At 46.1% G+C, this 23,414-nt stretch overlaps 1 protein-coding gene across 6 annotated transcripts in view; it reads left to right on the top strand.

The window, feature by feature from the left end:
- Positions 1 to 472: 472 nt before the first annotated feature.
- LOC110530592 (chromodomain-helicase-DNA-binding protein 8) overlaps positions 473 to 23,414 on the top strand; it is a 29,557-nt gene continuing 6,615 nt past the window's right edge. Inside the window, exons 1-31 of one of the 6 annotated variants that reach the window (XM_036986232.1) lie at positions 473 to 600; positions 1,545 to 1,599; positions 1,907 to 2,986; positions 3,156 to 3,425; positions 3,553 to 3,663; positions 5,359 to 5,852; positions 5,950 to 6,064; positions 6,208 to 6,432; positions 6,542 to 6,610; positions 6,727 to 6,782; positions 6,937 to 7,054; positions 7,198 to 7,275; positions 7,422 to 7,559; positions 7,676 to 7,797; positions 7,872 to 8,115; positions 8,295 to 8,471; positions 8,654 to 8,896; positions 9,022 to 9,181; positions 9,400 to 9,610; positions 9,994 to 10,189; positions 10,307 to 10,477; positions 10,586 to 10,879; positions 10,977 to 11,197; positions 11,356 to 11,558; positions 12,981 to 13,137; positions 13,226 to 13,315; positions 13,432 to 13,535; positions 13,631 to 13,754; positions 13,871 to 13,946; positions 14,031 to 14,305; positions 16,077 to 16,309. In XM_036986232.1, coding sequence (XP_036842127.1) covers positions 2,006 to 2,986; positions 3,156 to 3,425; positions 3,553 to 3,663; positions 5,359 to 5,852; positions 5,950 to 6,064; positions 6,208 to 6,432; positions 6,542 to 6,610; positions 6,727 to 6,782; positions 6,937 to 7,054; positions 7,198 to 7,275; positions 7,422 to 7,559; positions 7,676 to 7,797; positions 7,872 to 8,115; positions 8,295 to 8,471; positions 8,654 to 8,896; positions 9,022 to 9,181; positions 9,400 to 9,610; positions 9,994 to 10,189; positions 10,307 to 10,477; positions 10,586 to 10,879; positions 10,977 to 11,197; positions 11,356 to 11,558; positions 12,981 to 13,137; positions 13,226 to 13,315; positions 13,432 to 13,535; positions 13,631 to 13,754; positions 13,871 to 13,946; positions 14,031 to 14,305; positions 16,077 to 16,309 — 5,956 coding nt within the window. In that variant the 5' untranslated portion in view covers positions 473 to 600; positions 1,545 to 1,599; positions 1,907 to 2,005. The other 5 variants (XM_036986230.1, XM_036986231.1, XM_036986229.1 and 2 more) reach the window with 5 other exon arrangements.

Here is a 23,414-nt window from a genome sequence, read left to right as displayed (position 1 = left end):
AGAAATAATATAATTAAGAACATTTTAAAATAAGCACTGCATCTCTGGTCTGGGCACAGCTAAAATTTTGAGTGAATAGTTATATAATTGAATCAACATGGTCACCTTTTGAAGAGACTGAAAATATAAGAGGTGAAATTGTATTATTGCCTGGATGGTTAGCAAAACATTCCCCATTATTATATACATTATGCAGGTAATAAGACATATATTTACTTCTTATTCAAGTTATACTTTCAGTAAACTGGTGGTTACGCGTTTGTTTGGATGTTTGACAGCAAAATCCAACGTGTTGGACCTCTGAGCCAAATTGTCCCAACTAGGCCGCATTTATTGTTTTCTCAACCTAACTATGTCTATTACTGTCTCCCGCCCAGTATTCCGTTCATTATATGATGGACAGCAGTATTAAGCCAATGGTATGTTAGAATCCTGCCGGTTTGTGTAAATTCAGACCAATGATAGTTAAGCGGATGGGATTCGATGGGCACACGTTCAACGTTTTCGCTGGCAAGAACGTTAGTTCCTGCTCTTTGCTGGCCGTTTCCTGTAATCGTACAGTGTTGTGAGACGGAGAAAGCCATGTGTGTCGATGGAAAGGTACATTTAGCACCCCTAAATTATAACTGAGAGTCGGGGCAGTGGATAGTATGGTTATTAGGGGATAATTTTTCTGATGAACAGACGCAGTCCAACCCAAATAGTATTGCGGCCTTACCCGTGTCTGATCGTAGACAGACTATGGTTATTGTGGCACGTTGCCTTTGGTTTGGTCCGGTTTGTTGATGAGATTGAAATAGTGGATGGTAACGTTATGCAGTAAATTATGGAGATGCTGCTACCTATTGACTGACCTATTATATAGTACCGTTTTTCTATACCATTTAAAATAGATATATCCCAAAACAGCCTCATCCAATGCAAATAGCAATTTAATGCTAACGTTATATCTGTACTGAAGCGGGTTTGCGGAGAGCAACACGGTCGGAAAGAATCCATGTTATCCTAGACGGATGTTTTTCGCCCACTTGCCATATAAACTATTACTTTCCATACAAACACTGCTCGTAAAATAGTCTATGATCACAATGAAGGCATGTTTGATTGAAGGAAAAACAAACTACTAGTTAGTGTTTGTTGTTGTTATAGCTAGCTAGCATCGATGGATCAACTTATGATTCCGGGAAACGGTAAACAATACGGGAATGACGATATAGATAGCTTTTCAGAACCCCTACTTGAAGCTGCATGCATCGATTGTTTTCGTATTATTGAAACAAAGCTTTTATGTTATACTATTTTCACCAAAATCATGAAAATACGTCAGCAACAGGGCCCCTGATACGCTAGTTAGCTTACTAACTACATTACGAACTAGCTTACGTTACTAGCTAACTAGACACCACATGACAACTCAGACAATTTCATCCCACCAAGAGCAGCGAGAGTCATGGCACACTTTGCCTGCTACTTTCAGTAGGTATATTGGAATAGTGATTTTCCCTGGTTAAGCTAACCCCTTATCTTCTCTCTGTCTTCTTTAGGAAAGAGACATCAGCGAATGATCTCTCAGATGGGGATCATTGCACACAGAGAGAAGTAGGCACTGAAAACAAGGAAGAGGAAAGGGGTGAGGAAGAGGTGGAAAAAATAGTGCGATTCTCCTCTTCCCCGAACCTCTTTCTCTGGTATCTAGCTTAAATGTAGATTTCCCCCCCCCCCCCCCCCACCATCTACACTACCCAAATATGTCATTAGAGGATACACAGACAAAGCCCACGTAAATTGTCTGCACAGACCTGAAACCTCAGAATCCATTTTAGTAAGTGATTGATGTTTTGATAGAAATGTGTTTTGGTTATCTAATCACAGAAGGATATTTATGATCTTTTTGTTTTTCCAATAGTTTTTTTTTAGGACATACTGGTCAGATCTACGGTTTCCCTATCTTTCTGACTGAGAGCAAGGCTGTTTTGTTCTCTATATCTTCTGTGGACTGGGAAAAATGGCAGACCCCATCATGGACCTCTTTGATGACACGCCACTGTTTAACCTGGATGCCCTGCCAGACGATGCCTTCACAGACCCCGTGGAGGAGGCTCTGAAACTGGCTCTGGGGCATGTGGACCCCCCCTCTGAACCAACCCCAGACCTCTCCACCCCAGCGCTCAGCATACCAGTGGCAACTCCAACCATCTCAGACCCAGTACCTGTGCAGCAGCCGGCCCCAGTCCCGGTTGCCCTCCCTCAGACTGTTTCAATAGCTACAACAGTACCTCAGACAACACTCTCTGTAGCCAGTAACACCAGTGGGGCTGCCACAGTCCTGCTGAGCTCACCTCTGACTGTCAATAGCTCTACTGGCACCACGCAACACATCACCACACAACAATTCACCACACAGCAGCTTACACAGATTGCACAGCAGCTTACTCCTCAGCAGCTAGCTGCCATCACCCAGCAGGCCGGAGGCCAGGGAGGTGCCAAGATCGTCATCCTGAAAGGACCTGGGGGGCAAGCACAGCTGCTGCAGACTGTTGCTGGGACAGGCTCCCAAGCGGGGAAGGTCACCTTTGCCAGGGTACTGTCTGGAACCCAACTCAGGCCCGGCATGCAGATACTGTCTGGAGGAACAGTCCTGAACCAAGCGTCTCCTGGGCAGGGACAGGTGAAGGTGGGAACTGGGGTACAGAGGCTGGTTCAGTCGCCCAACGGACCCCTGAAGCAGGTACAGTTGATCTCCATTCCTCAGGGCCAGTCCCAAAGTCAGACTCAGACTGTCCAGGTGCAGATACCGCAAGCCCAGCTTGCCCAAGCCCAGGCTCAAGTGCAGCTCCAGACCCAAGGACAGGCAACGCAAATCCAGCTACAGCCCCAGACACAGGTGCAGCTGCAGTCTGCCATGCAGACACAGGTCACCGCTGCTGCTACAGGCACCACTACAGTCCGACCACAAGGGGTCACCCTCACTACAGTACCACAACAGGTAAGATTGCTCTCTGAGCTCAACTTGGCCTAACCATCAGGATTGTCAAATACTATGTTTTCAGTAGTCAGTAACCTCCATTAACCAGGGCTCTTCACCTCAGGTCTCAAGCTTGCACATTTCTAACTAAATTCGCATCTTCTAATTGATAATTTCTCTCTCCTCTCAGGGTGAAGCCAAGAGGATCACCCTGGTGCTGCAGCAGCCTCAGGGTGGTGCGGCCCAGGGGGGTGCTGTGACAGTCGGTGGGTCGGGTCAGCTGCAGCAGGGCCAGCAGCAGAGGCTGGTGTTGGGTAATCTCCCAGGGAAGCTGGTCCTCCAGGGGGGTCAGCTGGCTGCTCTCACCCAGGCAAGGGCAGGGCAGACGGGGACACAGCCTAAAGTGCTCACCATCCAGCTGCAAGTGCAGCAGCAACCCAACCAACAGGGGGGACCCAAGGTAAGGAGGAGGAGGAGTGGCTTGAATTAGTCATTAGGAAATTCTCCACTCTCAGTTAACTAATCAGAAATACTGACCTGTTCTATGAAGACTTTGATCTGTAACTAGAATGGTCTCTGTCCTGCAGTTTCAGCTGGTGTCCGGAGGGCAAGGTAGTAGCCCACAGGTTGTTCAGATCTCCCAGGGTCAAGGTGGACAGAGACTAGCCGTGCCCCTCAAACTGCTGCTGCAACCACAGGTATACATACATACATACATACATACCAGTCAAAAGTTTGGACACACCTGCTCATTCAAAGGTTTTTCTTTATTTTTTTACAATTGTTTACTATTTTCATTGTAGAATAATATTGAAGACATCAAAACTATGAAATAACACATGGAATCATGTAGTAACCAAAAAAGTGTTACACAAATCAAAATATATTTTATATTTGAGAATCTTCAAAGTAGCCACCCTTTGCCTTGACAGCTTTGCTCACTCTTGGCATTCTCTCAACCAGCTTCACTTGGAAGGCTTTTTCAACAGTCTTGAAGGAGTTCCCACATATATTGAGCAGTTGTTGGTTGCTTTCCCTTCACTCTGTGGTCCAACTCATCCCAAACCATCTCAATTGGGTTGAGGTTGGGTGATTGTGGAGGCCAGGTCATCTGATGCAGCACTCATCACTCTCCTTCTTGGTCAAATAGCCTTTACACAGCCTGGAGGTGTGTGTTGGGTCATTGACCTGTTGAAAAACAAATGATAGTCCCTCTAAGTGCAAACCAGATGGGATGGAGTATTGCTGCAGAATGCTGTGGTAACCATGCTGGTTAAGTGTGGCTTGAATTCTAAATAAATCACTGACAGTGTCACCAGCAAAGCGCCATCACGCCACCACCCTACTGCTTCTCGGTGGGAACTACACATGCCGAGATCATCCGTTCACCCTCTCTGCGTTTCACAAAGACACAGCGGTTGGAAGCAGAAATCTCAAATTTGGACTCAACAGAGCAAAGGAGAGATTTCCACCTGTTTAATGTCCATTGCTTGTGTTTCTTGGCTCAAGCATGTTTCTTCTTATTGGTGTTCTTTTAGTAGTGGTTTCTTCAGCAATTTGACCATGAAGGTGTGATTCACACAGTATCCTCTGAACAGTTGATGTTGAGATGTGTCTGTTACTTGAACTCTGTGGAGCATTTATTTGGGCTTCAGTTTCTGAGACTGTTAACTCTAATGAATGTATCCTCTGCAGCAGAGGTAACTCTGGGTCTTCCTTTCCTGTGGCAGTCCTCATGAGAGCCAGTTTCATCATAGCACTTGATGGTTTTTGCTACTGTACTTGAAGAAACCGATTGACTGACCTTCGTGTCTTAAAGTAATGACAGATTGTTGTTTCTCTTTGCTTATTTGAGCTGTTCTTGACATAATATGGACTTGTTTTTTTACCAAACAGGGCCGTCTTCTGTATACCACCCCTACCTTGTCACAACACAACTGATTGGCTCAAACACAAAGGAAAGAAATTCCACAAATTAACTTTTAACAAGGCACACCTGTTAATTTAAATGCATTCTAGGTGAAGCTGGTTGAGAGAATGCCAAGCGTGTGCAAAGCTGTCATCAAGGCAAAGGGTGGCTACTTTGAAGAATCTCAAATATAAAATATATTTTGATTTGTGTAACACTTTTTTGGTTACTATATGATTCCATGTGTTATTTCATAGTTTTGATGTCGTCAATATTATTCTACAATGTAGAAAATTGTACAAATAGAGAAAAATCCTTGAATGAGTAGGTGTATCCAAATTTTTGACTGGTACTGTATACACACACACGTCTACATGATAGATGTATCGAGTTGCAAATCTCACTTGTCAGACCTTACACGTTCAGGTTATTTAGCCTCTTAACAACTTAAGAGGTATATATATATATATATATATCTCCACAGACAAATGCCACCTCGACAGCAGGCAGAGCTGTCTCCGTAGTGAAGGTCATCAACACCTCAGCTGCTGGCTCCGCCCCTTCCACCACCACCACTATGTCGTCACCAGGGATACGGCTAGCCAAGGCCCAGGAGCCTGTACGTCGTTTGGAGACCCTGTGCAAGCAGGAGAAGGCCAACCGTATTGTGGCTGAGGCCATTGCCAGGGCCAAGGCCCGGGGAGAGAGGAACATTCCACGAGTCCTCAACCAGGACGAACTGCCTGCCGGACAAAAGGCTGCTGACCAAGGGGCAGCTGCAACGACCACTGGCACACCTGGAGCCAAGAAGAAGGGAGGAGGGAGTAAGAAGAAGAGCCCAGCGGCGGCAGCAGGGAAGGGCGGGGCTGGTGCAGAAAAGAAGGGCAAAGCCAAGGCAGCAGGTGGGGCTGCTGGTGGGACACCTGGAGGGGCGGCTGGTACCGGCTGCAGCAAGAGCAAAAGCAAGGCAAAGATCAAGTAAGTTGTGATGTTCTCATTCTGTCTTTTTTGGGGGGTGTTGTATCTATTTCTCCAACTAATTCTCGTTCTCATCCTCCCCTGTCTCTCGCCCCAGTACAATCACTCTAGTGGGGGGTAAGAAGAGGAAGAGGAATGCTTCCTCAGACCATTCTGATGGGGAGTTGAGCCCCGCCTCTCCCTCTAAGGCCCTGGATGAGGACATGCTTGCTGTGAGTCACGTCCCTCCTACTGACACACACTTACACACAACCCCCCCTCCTCCCATAATACGTACAGTACTGCACTGGATGTTTGTCAAGACTTCCTGACCGATGTCTTGACTTTTTTCCATGTCATCTCCCTCTTCCACCAGAAGAGACGTTCTAACCGTCAGGTGAAGAGGAAGAAATACACTGAGGATCTGGACATCAAAATCACTGACGACGAGGACGAACCGGAGGAGGATGTGGACGTAACCACCACGACGGCGGCGGTGGCGTCCATTACCGGAGGAGCAACGGGGCAGCTGATGGGAGAGCAGCTCAAACAGGAGCTGCAGTTGGACGGGGACAGCCTTTCCAGCATGCAGTTCTTTGTGGTGAGTGGGAGATTTTGATCAGGTTTGAGCTGTTCTGTTGAGTGAGTGTTGGTTGGTTATCTTATCACCTGTACATGACAGTTGTATAACACATGTATATGTATCACAGGAAAACCCCAACGAGGAAGATGCAGCAATTGTTGACAAAGTTTTGTCCATGAGGTTAACTAAAAAGGAGGTGAGTGTGCTTACTGTGCTTTTTTTCTGTTGATTGTTAGTATTTGGGGATTTTGCTAATTTAAGAAGTTGCAAATCATTATGTATCATGTTTGTTCCTCTCTTCATATTGTAAAGGTGTCTCCAGGACATTACATCAATGCTGAGGAATTTTTTGTCAAATATAAGAACTAGTAAGTCTCACTCTTTCCTGAGGATGTCTATTGACTAAAATGTCGGTTTGAGATCCATGAAATTGTTTGTGGAGCATCCAAGATCAACAGTGCATGGGGAGTGTCTTCCTTTACATCCATGGCTGACCCCTGACCCCCCTGTTATCTCTCTCAGCTCCTACATGCACTGTGAGTGGGCCACTCTGGAGCAGCTGGAGAGAGACAAGAGGATCCATCAGAAGCTCAAGAGATTCAAGGCCAAACATGCACAGATGAGACACCTCTTACAGGAGGTAGGGGAATAATATGGCCTCTTTCACAGAAACATTTTGGTAACCCTCCGATTGTGAAGTAGCTGGGTATGTGTATAGAGGTGTAACTTTAGGGATTCGCTGTGTTTTTTTGTGTGTCTTATCCTCTCTGTTCCTGTCTTTAGGAAGAGGAGCCCTTTAACCCAGATTATGTGGAGGTGGACCGGATCCTGGATGAGTCCAACAGTGTGGACAATGGAGAGGTGAGAGAAGTCAATGACTGAATTCTGATCTCTAAAGGACAAGTCTTAATCTGTTCTTGTAAACCATGAATTAAAACCATGAATTGATCTCATTGTGAAAATTCTGGGTTAGGATTATTTGTCTAAGTGTGTATTGTATCTTCCAGCCGGTGGTGTATTACCTGGTGAAGTGGTGCTCTCTGCCCTATGAAGATGCTACCTGGGAGCTAAGAGAGGATGTGGACGAGGGCAAGGTGGAGGAGTTCAGGAAGATCCAAGACCGCCAACCTCAACTCAAGAGAACGGTGCGTGTGGGTATTCACTGGTTGTGTGTGTTCACAACGTTCCATGTGAGTAGTGCCACTGCTTTAATCCAATATGTCATCATTCCACAGTCTAAACCATTCACTCCTCTCATTAGCCCCGACCCCAAGCAGCTGCATGGAAGAAGCTGGAGGAATTCAGAGAGTACAAGAGTGGGAACGTACTCCGAGAATACCAGCTAGAAGGAGTCAACTGGCTGCTCTTCAACTGGTACAACAGGTACTAATGTTTATTTTATTGAATGCATTTCACATCCCATTCTATCCATACTAACACATCCTCTCGCCCTACAGACAGAACTGTATCCTGGCAGATGAGATGGGTCTAGGGAAGACCATCCAGTCCATCTCTCTGCTGTCCGAGGTGTTTGGTGCCGGGGTCCAGGGCCCCTTCCTGGTCATCGCTCCTCTCTCTACCATCACCAACTGGGAGAGGGAGTTTGCCACCTGGACTGACATGAACGCCATCGTCTACCACGGCAGCCTGGCCAGCAGGCAGATGATCCAGCAGTACGAGATGTACTGCAAGGATGACAAGGTGTGTGTGTCGCATTCTGTTTGTGTAACCTTAGAACAGAAGAATGGATTACAGTGGTTGCAGTGCTAGTGTTGTTGTGCAGTAGGAACTGTCGGAAGACAATGGGAGTCTCGTGTTCAGATAATTTGATTCTTGGTACATCGACATCTAGTTCCTCTAACTAGAGTGTTGTATTACAGGATCATCTGATCCCAGGGGCGTATAAGTTTGATGCCTTGATCACCACGTTTGAGATGATTCTGTCCGACTGCCCTGAGCTGAGGGAGATCTCCTGGCGCTGTGTGATCATTGACGAGGCTCACCGCCTCAAGAACCGCAACTGCAAGCTGCTGGACAGTCTCAAGATGCTGGACTTGGTGAGTAATCAGGGGATAGATAGTCTAAGGGACAGGGTGACACATGTATTGTGATGTGACAACATTTTGGTCTTGTTTAAAAAGAGGCATTAACACCCTCTCTACCTCTTTTTCTCTCTGTTCATCTCCTTGTCTTCCTCCTCCACTCTCTATTCCACTCCCCTGTCCTCCCTGGTTCTCAGGAGCATAAGGTGCTTCTAACTGGTACTCCCCTCCAGAACACAGTGGAGGAACTCTTCAGTCTGCTGCACTTCCTGGAGCCAGCTCAGTTTTCATCAGAGTCTGAATTCCTTCGTGACTTTGGAGACCTCAAAACGGAGGAGCAGGTCCAGAAGCTCCAGGCCATTCTGAAACCTATGATGCTGCGCAGACTCAAAGAGGACGTGGAGAAGAACTTGGCGCCAAAACAGGAGACCATCATTGAGGTAAGATTTGACACTCAAAATGAATAATATTGCACCATATAACCAAGGTGACCTTGTATATGCGTAGCAGAATGTTTTTCTTAATGGACCATAACCATCAAGCTAATACAACTTTATTTACACAGGTGGAGCTGACAGATGTGCAGAAGAAATACTACCGAGCCATCCTAGAGAGGAACTTCAGTTTCCTCAGCATGGGAGCCACCAGCAACAGCAACGTGCCCAATCTGCTCAACACCATGATGGAGCTACGCAAGTGCTGCAACCACCCCTACCTTATTACTGGTACCTTACACCACAACAACACTTCAATACTCTTCCTCCTCCAAAAACAATAACCCCAACAGCGACTCTTAATGCAGCTAGCCTGCAGTCACTTGATGCTTACCACAGCATCTGTTGACCTAACATCACTCCAACTGTTCTTCTGTATACGCCACTGTCTTCATACCTTTCCCAGGATGCAATGGGATAGTAACCCCCCTTCTGTCTGTTCTGTCCAGGGGCAGAGGAGAAGATTGTGGCTGAGCTGAGGGATGTTTACAACCCCGTGGCCCCAGACTTTCACCTGCAGGCGCTGGTGAGATCCGCAGGCAAGCTGGTCCTGCTGGACAAACTGCTGCCTCGCTTGAAGGCCGGGGGACACAAGGTGCTCATCTTCTCCCAGATGGTGCGCTGCCTGGACATCCTGGAGGACTACCTCATCAACAAGAGGTATGAGTACAGCACAACACATCACTGGGGCCAAGCTTCCTGCCATCCAGGACCTATATACTAGGCGTGTCAGAGGAAGGCCCAAAAAATTGTCAAAGACTCTGGTTACCCAAGTCAGACTGTTCAGTAAGCATTTCATGATAAGGTTGTATTCGGCTTAGGTGACAAATAAAATTAGATTTATGACGGTCTAGATCGACTGCCTGCCTCATCAACGGGTTTGGGCATGTTGAAAACAATAGGTTTTGCTAGTAAGTTTTGTTTTACTACATTATCAGTCTGTGGTAGTAGACTAGGATGTGGGTCATTTTAAAAGTAGACAGACTGGATGTGAAGAGTAATCTAGATGAGTAAGAAGTTGTCTTTATTAACATTCTGCCCAGATACCTGTACGAGCGTATTGATGGCAGAGTGAGAGGGAACCTGCGTCAGGCAGCCATTGATCGCTTCAGCAAACCAGACTCGGACCGTTTTGTCTTCCTATTGTGTACACGGGCTGGAGGTCTGGGCATCAACCTAACTGCTGCTGACACCTGCGTCATCTTTGACTCCGACTGGAACCCTCAAAACGACCTGCAGGTAATGTCTGATCTCCCGCTTTTGTGTCTGGTTCCTTCCAATGTTTTGTCCTAGTACCCTTACCACACTGTACAAATGGCATTCTATTGATGTACTAATCCTGCCTTCTCCCAACAGGCTCAGGCGCGGTGTCACCGTATCGGCCAGTCCAAGGCGGTGAAGGTGTACCGTCTGATCACCAGGAACTCTTATGAGAGGGAGATGCTAGACAAGGCCAGCCTCAAACTGGGTTTGGACCGGGCTGTACTGCAGAGCATGAGCGGTAACAAGGAGAGCAATGTCAACGGAGTAAGGAGGTCCAAGCTGTTGTTTACTTAATATGGAGGGGTTTTATTGGTCTGCTGTTTGTTTAGATGCTAACTGGTTAATGTCCACCCTGTTCCACCTGTTTCGTAGCAAATCCAGCAGTTCTCCAAGAAGGAGATCGAGGACCTCCTGAGGAAGGGGGCGTACGCTGCCATTATGGACGAGGAGGACGAGGGCTCCAAGTTCTGTGAGGAGGACATTGACCAGATCCTACAGAGGAGAGCCACCACCATCACCATTGAGAGCGAGGGCAAGGGCTCCACCTTCTCCAAGGCCAGCTTCGTGGCTACCGAGAACAGGACCGACATCGCCCTGGACGACCCCGAGTTCTGGCAGAAGTGGGCCAAGAGGGCAGACATAGACTTTGATTCCATGAATAGGAAGGTAATGCTGACGTCTCAGGCAGGTGTATGTTTACTCTGTGCTTGTTTTTTGTGACAGAAGCTCATTTTCCTTATGTTTTCTCACACCATCCCTGTAGAACACCCTGGTGATTGACACGCCCAGGGTGAGGAAGCAGACCCGTCAGTTTGCCACCCTGAGGGGCGAGGGTGGGGAGATATCTGACCCCGATAGCGACGACGAGTACCCGCCCGCCAATTCCCGGCAATCCCGGTCCTCTAGGCGCTCCGAGCGCCACACTGGAAACGGCTACGGCCGCACCGACTGCTTCCGCGTGGAGAAACATCTGCTTGTTTACGGGTAGGGGTATTTGGCTAGGGCCTGGAGTTTTTTTCATTTTCTGGACAGGTGTAGTTATAATACATATGATAGTGAAGTTGTTACCGGAGTTTCTAATAAAGTAAGCTCCATGCTATTGTGTTGAGCCTCCTTTCTCACTCGGTGACCTGTTTGTCCAGGTGGGGGCGCTGGAGGGACATCCTGTCTCATGCACGCTGTAAGCGGCGCCTCGGGGAGCGAGACGTGGAGACTATCTGCAGGGTCATCCTGGTCTTCTGCCTGCTGCATTACCGTGGAGACGAGAACATTAAGAGCTTCATCTGGGAGCTCATCACCCCGCCAGAGAACGGCCGGGAACCCCACACACTCCTCAACCACTCTGGTACGTACTGAACCCCACACACTCCTCAACCGCTCTGGTACGGACTGAAACCCACACACTCCTCAACCACTCTGGTACGGACTGAAACCCACACACTCCTCAACCACTCTGGTACGGACTGAAACCCACACACTCCTCAACCACTCTGGTACGGACTGAACCCCACACACTCCTCAACCACTCTGGTACGGACTGAACCCCACACACTCCTCAACCACTCTGGTACGGGCTGAACCCCACACACTCCTCAACCACTCTGGTACGTGCTGAACCCCACACACTCCTCAACCACTCTGGTACGTGCTGAACCCCACACACTCCTCAACCACTCTGGTACGGGCTGAACCCCACACACTCCTCAACCACTCTGGTACGGACTGAACCCCACACACTCCTCAACCACACTGGTACGGACTGAACCCCACACACTCCTCAACCACTCTGGTACGGACTGAACCCCACACACTCCTCAACCACTCTGGTACGGACTGAACCCCACACACTCCTCAACCACTCTGGTACGGACTGAACCCCACACACTCCTCAACCACTCTGGTACGGACTGAACCCCACACACTCCTCAACCACTCTGGTACGGACTGAACCCCACACACTCCTCAACCACTCTGGTACGGACTGAACCCCACACACTCCTCAACCACTCTGGTACGGACTGAACCCCACACACTCCTCAACCACTCTGGTACGGACTGAACCCCACACACTCCTCAACCACTCTGGTACGGACTGAACCCCACACACTCCTCAACCACTCTGGTACGGACTGAACCCCACACACTCCTCAACCACTCTGGTACGGACTGAACCCCACACACTCCTCAACCACACTGGTACGGACTGAACCCCACACACTCCTCAACCACTCTGGTACGGACTGAACCCCACACACTCCTCAACCACTCTGGTACGGACTGAACCTCACACACTCCTCAACCACTCTGGTACGGACTGAACCCCACACACTCCTCAACCACTCTGGTACGGACTGAACCCCACACACTCCTCAACCACTCTGGTACGGACTGAACCCCACACACTCCTCAACCACTCTGGTACGGACTGAACCCCACACACTCCTCAACCACTCTGGTACGGACTGAACCCCACACACTCCTCAACCACTCTGGTACGGACTGAACCCCACACACTCCTCAACCACTCTGGTACGGACCGAACCCCACACACTCCTCAACCACTCTGGTATGGACCGAACCCCACACACTCCTCAACCACTCTGGTATGGACTGAACCCCACACACTCCTCAACCACTCTGGTACGGACCGAACCCATTGTCTAAATATTTCTTGCTGTTTTGGATAACTTTGTTAATGTATTTTCTCTCACTTTAGCGTTGCCTTCCAGGGTCCTGCGTATATGTTTCAATGTGTTTCTATGTCTAGGTTTGTCCATCCCTGTTCCTCGGGGCAGGAAGGGGAAGAGAGTGAAGGCTCAGAGCTCTTTTGATGTTCAGAAGGTGGAGTGGATCCGCAAGTACAACCCCGACTCCCTGCTTCTGGACGACAGCTACCGCAAACATCTCAAGCACCAGTGCAACAAGTCAGTGTGTATTCACCCTCAACCTCTATAGAGAGTACTGAAGTGTTTGTGCTCTGTGTCAGAGCATTAACCCTTTCCTCGTCATCAGGGTGTTGCTGAGAGTACGTATGCTGTACTACCTGAGACAGGAAGTTATTGGAGAACATGCTGATTCTGTGCTGAGAGGAGCTGATGCCAGGTCTCAACCTATTAAAAATCCTTGTTATCTGCTATACACATGCCCACACACATACATCTACACACGCACAAACACTCTCAGGTGTATACTGAATCCATCTGTCTGTGTCCTCGTAGGGATATTGACATCTGGATGCCTGAGATGGAGCAGCTTGAGGTGCCATCAGGTTGGTGGGATACAGAGGCAGACCGCTCTCTCCTCGTCGGAGTTTTCAAACATGGTGTGTGTGAATGTGAAAAAGTATTTAGGAGTTTGTTTAGGAACGTGGTGTTTAGTGAGTGTGTTTTGTAGTAACTCCACAGTGTGTTGCTCCAGGGTATGAGATGTACACTACTATGCGTGCCGACGACTGTCTCTGTTTCCTGGAGAGAGCTGGTCGCCCTGACGACCAGGCCATTGATGCTGAGCAGCACTCTGCAGACGCAGAGCTGGGAGACGGGTGAGCTACACTGGCTAACCTTATTAGCACCTCACCAAACAACCCGCTAACTATATATTACAGAATTATTTAGAGCTGGCCTCGGCACCATTAACTTGAAAAAACAATTCCCCCAGAGGAGACGATGACAAGTATTCTGAAGACCCAGAGTTCAAGCCTGCGTTAAGGCACACCAAAGACCTATACGAGGAGGTGTGAATCAGTGCTTATTATTCTCATTGATTTGATTTTGGTTGTAGAATATTGTTGACATTAATGATAATCTCTCTCCCCCAGGCTGACTCCTTGAACATGGATGATGATATCTGTGTCGAGGACAAGGCATTGCCTGTTAAACCCAAGGGGCCGCCCTCTGGCCAGTCCGGAGCCTGTGAGTGGCCGACCAGCTCATCACTTACCGCGCGGCTCCGTCGTCTAATCACGGCATACCAGCGCAGCTACAGGAGAGAGCAGCTGAAGGTGGAGGCAGCAGAGAAGGGCGACCGTAGGCGCAGGAGGTGTGAGCAGGCCAGTAAACTGAAGGAGATTGCACGCCAGGAACGCCAACAGAGGTACCAACTACTACCCTCAACTATTAACTCTGCAAGCATATGTGTCCTGAAACTGAGGTACAGTTGTTGATATGTTTGTTTAATGTCTCTGTATGGTGTAAGGGACAGTTTGAAATTTACTGGGTTGGGGGTCCAGAATAGCGGAAGGTTTTATAGCTGAATGTTACCTGCTTGCATGCTCCTCCCCTATCAATACTTCCCTTATGTACTACACTTCTCAGCATGCTTACTATACAGTCAACTCTATTCTGCCTTCTGTCCAATGTGACAATAGTGGTAGGTGGATTGTTTGTCCAAATCTGCAATAGGTTAACTAGCAATCATATCAAACATAAAACCAATTTTCAATATAAATCCACAAGAACATAGAGGACAAGTTGATGGGCAGTGGAGAGCCATTGTGCATGAAAGAACAGATGTGACATGCAGCTCAAAGGTCTCCTATTGATCTTGTTAAGGTTATACAAATGTAATATATCAAATAAATTCAAATGTATTTATATAGCCCTTCGTACATCAGCTGATATCTCAAAGTGCTGTACAGAAACCCAGCCTAAAACCACAAACAGAAAGCAGTGCAGGTGTAGAAGCACGGTGGCTAGGAAAAACTCCCTAGAAAGGCCAAAACCTAGGAAGAAACCTAGAGAGGAACCAGGCTATGTGGGGTAGCCAGTCCTCTTCTGGCTGTGCCGGGTGGAGATTATAACAGAACATGGCCAAGATGTTCAAATGTTCATAAATGACCAGCATGGTCGAATAATAATAATAATAATAATAAGGCAGAACAGTTGAATCTGGAGCAGCAGCACAGTCAGGTGGACTGGGGACAGCAAGGAGTCATCATGTCAGTCTGGGGCATGGTCCTAGGGCTCAGGTCAGTTGATATATATATATATACTGATTTTGTAGATTCTTAAAGTTGATTTGGATATTATATTTATGGGACATTGCAACTCAATAGATGCTTGTAGTCAGCCTGAAGTAAACATTTCTAAAGGTAAGATAGCTATAGTTTATCGGCTCTATAAAATCAGCAATGCGTGCTTATAGTCATTTTCAATGATTTTCCCCAAAAACCTTCCCAATTTAAATGTTGACTGCAAAGTGGCAGAATGATACGGATCAAATCATGATAAATCATGATGATTTATATCAATCGGGTGCACATTTGTTTGGTATACTCTGCCATGTGCAGTACAGAAACACTGTACTGTGGCTGGGACATGCTTTCAATGGTGCGATCAACCATCACAATCCTCGCTATATGAGCCATGATACAGTTCCTACGAAGTGGGTTAACTCTATTGGCACGATGTAAGGAAGTGACCCGGTTTCACCTCCATGTACTGCCATTTACTAAAATGTTTTCTTTTTATTTATTTAACTAGGCAGGTCAGTTAAGAACAAATTCTTATTTTCAATGACGGCCTAGGAACAGTGGGTTAACTGCCTTGTTCAGGGGCAGAACGACAGATTTGTATTTGGATTCGAACTTGCAACCTTTCGATTACTAGTCCGACGCTCTAACCACAAGGCTACTGGTCTAACAACAAGGCTATTGGTTGTGTGTGGTGCATTGGCACAACCTGTTGGTGGAAAATGTGTTAAATCAAGGAGGGTGAGATTATTATTTTTTTTACATACAAAGGGGGGGGGGGGGGGGGGGGTCATGTGAATTTCGAACTGTCCCTAACCGTACATTCTGGTATAAGATTGAGAGAGTTTTTAGTGTTTCACTACTTTAACCATCAGTCTTTTGTCTCCTTGCTAGGTGGACCCGTAGAGAGGAGTGTGACTTCTACCGTGTGGTGTCCACATTCGGTGTGGAGCGAATAAAGAAAGAGGCAGATACCCCAGAGGGGGAAGAGGCTGAACTGGAATGGGCTCGCTTCCGGACATTTGCCCGTCTAGAAAAGAAGACTGACGAGAGTCTGAGCCGCTACTTCCGCTGCTTCATGGCTATGTGCCGGAGGGTGTGCAACCTGCGGCCCGCCTCCGGAGAAGGTCAGAACTACATCAAATGTTATTACAGTCAAGGTGTTGATAAAGTGTGTAGTCACTAAAAGGTAGACTCAGCAAAATGACGTTGCCACGAGCCGCACCACATATATTGAGATGTGCGAGATGCAAGACTTCGCTCTCACACCGTCACAAACAGTATCTGCGCATGTGCACGGGTTCACTTCACTCTGTACGGCGTGGTAGCCACGGGATCCAAACAGCAGAGAAGTTGAGCCTTACGCTTCAACGCTCTTAGTTATTGTGGAAATTCAGCCACTGTGCTGTTTACTTTCTGCATCAATGTCATATCGTTGAGTCTACCTTTTTAAATCAGTCAAATACACTGAACAAAAATATAAACGTAACATGTAAAGTGTTGGTTTCATGAGCTGAAATAGAAGATCCCAGACATTTTTCAAAAAGCTTCTTTCTCTGAAATGTTGTGCACAAATGTGTTTACATTCCTATTAGTGAGCATTTTTCTTTTGCCAAGATAATCCATCCACCTGACAGGTGTGGCATATCAAGAAGCTGATTAAACAGAGTGATCATTACACAGATGCACCTTGTGCTGGGGACAATATAAGGCCACTCTAAAATGTGTAGCTTTGTCAAACACAATGCCACAGATGTCTCAAGTTTTGAGGCAATTGGCAGCCACCTGGACAGCTGATGAAACTGGGTTTGCACAACCAAATAATTTCTGCACAAACTGTCAGAAACCGTCTCAGGGAAGCTCATCTGCGTGCCAGGGTCTTAACCTGACTGCAGTTCGCTGTCGTAACTGAATGGGCAAATGCTCACTTTCTATGGCCACTGGCACGCTGGAGAAGTGTGCTCTTCACAGATGAATCCCGGCTTCAACTGTCGCGGGCAGATGGCAGACAGCGTGTATGGCGTCGTGTGGGCGAGTGGTATGCTGACGTCAACGTTGGGGTTATGGTATGGGCAGGCATAAGCTACTGACAACAAACACTTTTTATCAATGGCAATTTCAATGCACAGAGATACCGTGACGAGGTCCGGAGACACCTTGTCTTGTCATTCATCCGCCTCCACCTCATGTTTCAGCATGATAATGCACGGCCCCATGTCGCAAGGGTCTGTACACAATTCCTGGAAGCTGAAATGTTCCAGATCTTCCATGGACTGAATACTCACCAGACATGTCACCCGTTGTTATTTTTTACTGCTGCTCTTTAATTACTTGTTACTTTTCTCTCTTTCTTATCCATATTTTTTAAAACTGCACTGTAGGTTAGGGGCTTGTAAGCATTTCACTGTTGTATTCGGCGCATGTGACTAATAAAATTTGATTTGATTGAGCACATTTGGATTGACGTGTATGACAGCCTGTTCCAGTTCCCGCCAATATCCAGCAATTCCGCACGGCCATTGAAGAGGAGTGGGACTAGGGCTGTTAAGGTGACTGTAATAATGCCATGACGGCAGTCAAATTTCACGTGACTTAATTAAGCTCTGATGCTGCTGATGGTCATTAGTAGCCCACCAAACTTGCTAACTGCCTGGTACTTAGCACTCTATTGTATCTCTAATCACTCTAACATCAATGCAAATCTTTTCAAAAATCTAATCAAACACTTCATGAGAGCTAATGCTAATAACATTTTCTCTAGGCTGTGCAATTGCTTGAGAAAACAGTGGTGCACTCAAAAGGATCCCATCACCTTTTTAGAGTCTATGCCTACTATATTTAAATCTCAACTTTTCTAATATTAAGCACATTGCTTCTCTTTACAATATGAATATAGCCTACCTGGCTGGCATAAAAATTGACCACGGGAAAAGTGTCCTCCATTCACAATTTACAGTGCCTTGCGAAAGTATTCGGCCCCATTGAACTTTGCGACCTTTTGCCACATTTCAGGCTTCAAACATAAAGATATAAAACTGTATTTTTTTGTGAAGAATCAACAACAAGTGGGACACAATCATGAAGTGGAACAACATTTATTGGATATTTCAAACTTTTTTAACAAATCAAAAACTGAAAAATTGGGCGTGCAAAATTATTCAGCCCCTTTACTTTCAGTGCAGCAAACTCTCTCCAGACGTTCAGTGAGGATCTCTGAATGATCCAATGTTGACCTAAATGACTAATGATGATAAATACAATCCACCTGTGTGTAATCAAGTCTCCGTATAAATGCACCTGCACTGTGATAGTCTCAGAGGTCCGTTAAAAGCGCAGAGAGCATCATGAAGAACAAGAAACACACCAGGCAGGTCCGACATACAGTTGTGAAGAAGTTTAAAGCCGGATTTGGATACAGAAAGATTTCCCAAGCTTTAAACATCCCAAGGAGCACTGTGCAAGCGATAATATTGAAATGGAAGGAGTATCAGACCACTGCAAATCTACCAAGACCTGGCCGTCCCGCTAAACTTTCAGCTCATACAAGGAGAAGACTGATCAGAGATACAGCCAAGAGGCCCATGATCACTCTGGATGAACTGCAGAGATCTACAGCTGAGGTGGGAGACTCTGTCCATAGGACAACAATCAGTCGTATATTGCACAAATCTGGCCCTTATGGAAGAGTGGCAAGAAGAAAGCCATTTCTTAAAGATATCCATAAAAAGTGTCGTTTAAAGTTTGCCACAAGCCACCTGGGAGACATACCAAACATGTGGAAGAAGGTGCTCTGGTCAGATGAAACCAAAATTGAACTTTTTGGCAACAATGCAAAACGTTATGTTTGGCGTAAAAGCAACACAGCTGAACACACCATCTCCACTGTCAAACATGGTGGTGGCAGCATCATGGTTTGGGCCTGCTTTTCTTCAGCAGGGACAGGGAAGATGGTTAAAATTGATGGGAAGATGGATGGAGCCAAATACAGGACCATTCTGGAAGAAAACCTGATGGAGTCTGCAAAAGACCTGAGACTGGGACAGAGATTTGTCTTCCAACAAGACAATGATCCAAAACATAAAGCAAAATCTACAATGGAATGGTTCAAAAATAAACATATCCAGGTGTTAGAATGGCCAAGTCAAAGTCCAGACCTGAATCCAATCGAGAATCTGTGGAAAGAACTGAAAACTGCTGTTCACAAATGCTCTCCATCCAACCTCACTGAGCTCGAGCTGTTTTGCAAGGAGGAATGGGAAAAAATGTCAGTCTCTCGATGTGCAAAACTGATAGAGACATACCCCAAGCGACTTACAGCTGTAATCGCAGCAAAAGGTGGCGCTACAGAGTATTAACTTAAGGGGGCTGAATAATTTTGCACGCCCAATTTTTCAGTTTTTGATTTGTTAAAAAAGTTTGAAATATCCAATAAATGTCGTTCCACTTCATGATTGTGTCCCACTTGTTGTTGATTCTTCACAAAAAAATACAGTTTTATATCTTTATGTTTGAAGCCTGAAATGTGGCAAAAGGTCGCAAAGTTCAAGGGGGCCGAATACTTTCGCAAGGCACTGTAAGTGCATAGATGACATTTTATATAAATGTTTTCCCCTGCCCTGTTTGGAGACGGGTGCATGATAATGATCCATTCTAAATCAAAACAGATTTCACACTTTAATATGATTTAGTACAAAGACCAGATGAAATCAGGAATAGTCTGATGGGTGATAACATTAGCCTATCACTTGTGAATGATGACCAGCTTGGGTGCAGTAAGGCAAGAGACAGCGCATGCCTTTTATTTTTTTACTTTTTCAAATCGTAGTCACACACCTCATGTAGCCTAGCCCAAATGCCTATAAGGTTTGTATCACAACTGAAGTGTCCAAATAACTTCTTTTAAAATTAAGCACATTTAATCTGCTTTAAAATGAGTGTAGAGCCTAATTGGCATACATACATGTGAGTTTCAAGTTTGGGGGAGAATTTTCACCATAAAAAGGCACCTTTTTTAATAATAAAGGCATTACATGCATAATCGCATTTCCAGTCACTTTTGAGAATAGTGTTTTCCGGCTAATTGATTACATTTTGGAATTTTCGCGCTTATAGCCTACTGCCGTTTGCGCATTGCTGCGCTTATGTGAAGAAATAAACTATTAGGCTATCAAAAATGTTCAAGTAAACGTTCTGATCTGTTGCGTCAGCCTAATTGAGTATAAAAGTTTTTTTATGCTAGTGGTTGTATTAATTTGGGCTCTATCGCATCCCATAACTGTCCGACTATGTTTGGAATATATATTTCTCGCACAGGATAGAGTAGGTCAACTATTGTACTATTTATTTATTTTATTTGACCTTTATTCAACCAGGTAGGCCAGTTGAGATTCTCATTTACAACTGCGACCCGGCCAAGGTAAAACAAAGCAGTGTGACAAAACAACAACAGAGTTACACAAACAAAAGTACAGTCAATAACACAATAGAATAATCTATGTACAGTCGTGGCCAAAAGTTTTGAGAATGACAAATTCATTTCCACAAAGTTTGTGGCTTCAGTGTCTTTAGATATTTTGTCAGATGTTACTATGGAATACTGAAGTATAATTACAAGCATTTCATAAGTGTCAAAGGCTTTTAATGACAATTACATGAAGTTGATGCAAAGAGTCGATATTTGCAGTGTTGACCCATCTTTTTCAAGGCCTCTAATCTGCCCTGGCATGCTGTCAATTACACATCCTGGAATGGACTGATGGCAGCCCATTCTTGCATAATCAATGCTTGGGAGTTTGTCAGAATTTGTGGGTTTTTGTTTCTCCACCAGCCTCTTGAGGATTGACCACAAGTTCTCAATGGGATTAAGGTCTGGGGAGTTTCCTAGCCATGGACCCAAAATATTGATGTTTTGTTCCACGAGCCACTTAGCTATCACTTTTGCCTTATGGCAAGGTGCTCCTTCATGCTGGAAAAGGCATTGTTAGTCACAACTGTTCCCGGATGGTTGGGAGAAGTTACTCTCGGAGGATGTGTTGGTACCATTCTTTATTCATGGCTGTGTTCTTAGGTAAAATTGTGAGTGAGCCCACTCCCTTGGCTGAGAAGCAACCCCACACATGAATGGTCTCAGGATGCTTTACTGTTGGCATGACACAGTACTGATGGCAGCGCTCACCTTGTCTTCTCCGGACAAGTTTTTTTCCGGATGCCCCAAACAATCGGAAAGGGGATTCATCAGAGAAAATGACTTTAGCCCAGTCCTCAGCAGTCCAATCCCTGTACCTTTTGCAGAATATCAGTCTGTCCCTGATGTTTTTCCTGGAGAGAAGTGGCTTCTTTGCTGCCCTTCTTGACACCAGGCCATCCTCCAGAAGTCTTTGCCTCACTGTGCGTGCAGATGCACTCACACCTGACTGCTGCCATTCCTGAGCAAGCTCTGTACTGGTGGTGCCCCGATCCCGCAGCTGAATCAACTTTAGGAGACGGTTCTGGCGCTTGCTGGACTTTCTTGGGTGCCCTGAAGCCGCCTTCACAACATTTGAACTGCTCTCCTTGAGGTTCTTGATGATCCGATTAATGGTTGATTTAGGTGCAATCATACTGGCAGCAATATCCTTGCCTGTGAAGCCCTTATTGTGCAAAGCAATTATGACAGCACATGTTTCCTTGCAGGTAACCATGGAACACAGAGGAAGAACAATGATTCCAAGCACCACCGTCCTTTTGAAGCTTCCAGTCTGTTATTTGAACTCAATCAGCATGACAGAGTGATCTCCGGCCTTGTCCTCGTCAACACTTAATGAGAGAATCACTGACATGATGTCAGCTGGTCCTTTTGTGGCAGTGCTGAAATGCAGTGGAAATGTATTTTTGGGATTCAGTTCATTTGCATGACAAAGAGGGACTTTGCAATTAATTGCAATTCACTCTTCATAACCTTCTGGAGTATATGCAAATTGCCATCATACAAACTGAGGCAACAGACATTGACACAAATATTAATTTTAATTCTCAAAACTTTTGGCCATGACGACAGTGTGTGTGCAAATGTAGAAGAGTAGGGAGGTACAATTTAGCATTAACACTGGAATGACATATGTGCAGATGATGATGATGATGATGATGTGCAAGTAGAGAATAGAGATACTGGGGTGCAAAAGAGCAAGAGGATAAGTAACAAAATGGGGATGAGGTAGTTGGGTGTGCTATTTACAGATGGGTTGTGTACAGGTACATTAAGCTGCTCTGACAGCTGATGATTAAAGTTAGAGATGGAGATCTAAGACTCCAGCTTCAGTGGTTTTTGCAATTTGTTCCAGTCAATGGCAGCAGAGAACTGGAAGGAAAGGTGGCCAAAGGAAGTGTTGGCTTTGGGGGTGACCAGTGAAATATACCTGCTGGCGCGTGTGCTACGGGTGGGTGTTGCTATGGTGACCAGTGAGCTGAGAAGGCAGGGCTTTACCTAGCAGAGACCTATAGATGACCTGGAGCCAGTGGGTTTGGTGACGAATATGTAGTGAGGGCCAGCCAAAGAGAGCGTATAGGTCGCAGTGGTGGGTAGTATATGGGGCTTTGGTGACAAAACGGATGGCACTGTGATGGACTACATCCAATTTGCTGAGTAGACTGTTGGAGGCTATTTTGTAAATGACATCGCCGAAGTCAAGGATCGGTAGGATAGTCAGTTTTAGGAGGGTATGTTGGCAGCGAAATAGGAAGACAATTTCTATATTTAATTTTGGATTGGAGATGCTTAATGTGTCTGGAAGGAGAGTTTACAGTCTAACCAGACACCTAGGTATTTGTAGTTGTCCACATATTCTAAGTCAGAACCGTCCAGCGTAGTGATGCTAGTCGGGCAGGAGGTTGCAGGCAGCAATCGGTTGAAGAGCATGCACTTAGTGTTTATTGCAATTAAAAGCAGTTGGAGGCCTCGGAATGAGTGTTGTATGGCATTGAAGCTCATTTGGAGGTTTGTTAACACAGTGTCCAAAGAAAGGCCAGATGTATACAGAATGGTGTCGTCTGCGTAGAGGTGGATCAGAGAATCACCAGCAGCAAGAGCGACATCATTGATATATACAGAAAAAAGAGTCGTCCCGAAAATTTAGCCCTGTGGCACCCCCATAGAGCCTGCCAGAGGTCCGGACAACAGGCCCTCCGATTTGACACACTGAACTGTATCTGAGAAGTAGTTAGTCAACCAGGCAAGGCAGTCATTAGAGAAATCAA

This window comes from Oncorhynchus mykiss, chromosome 8 (genome assembly GCF_013265735.2).
Source record: "Oncorhynchus mykiss isolate Arlee chromosome 8, USDA_OmykA_1.1, whole genome shotgun sequence".
In the NCBI taxonomy this organism is placed as follows: Eukaryota; Metazoa; Chordata; class Actinopteri; order Salmoniformes; family Salmonidae; genus Oncorhynchus; species Oncorhynchus mykiss.
This window is presented reverse-complemented; position numbering and strand designations above follow the sequence as displayed.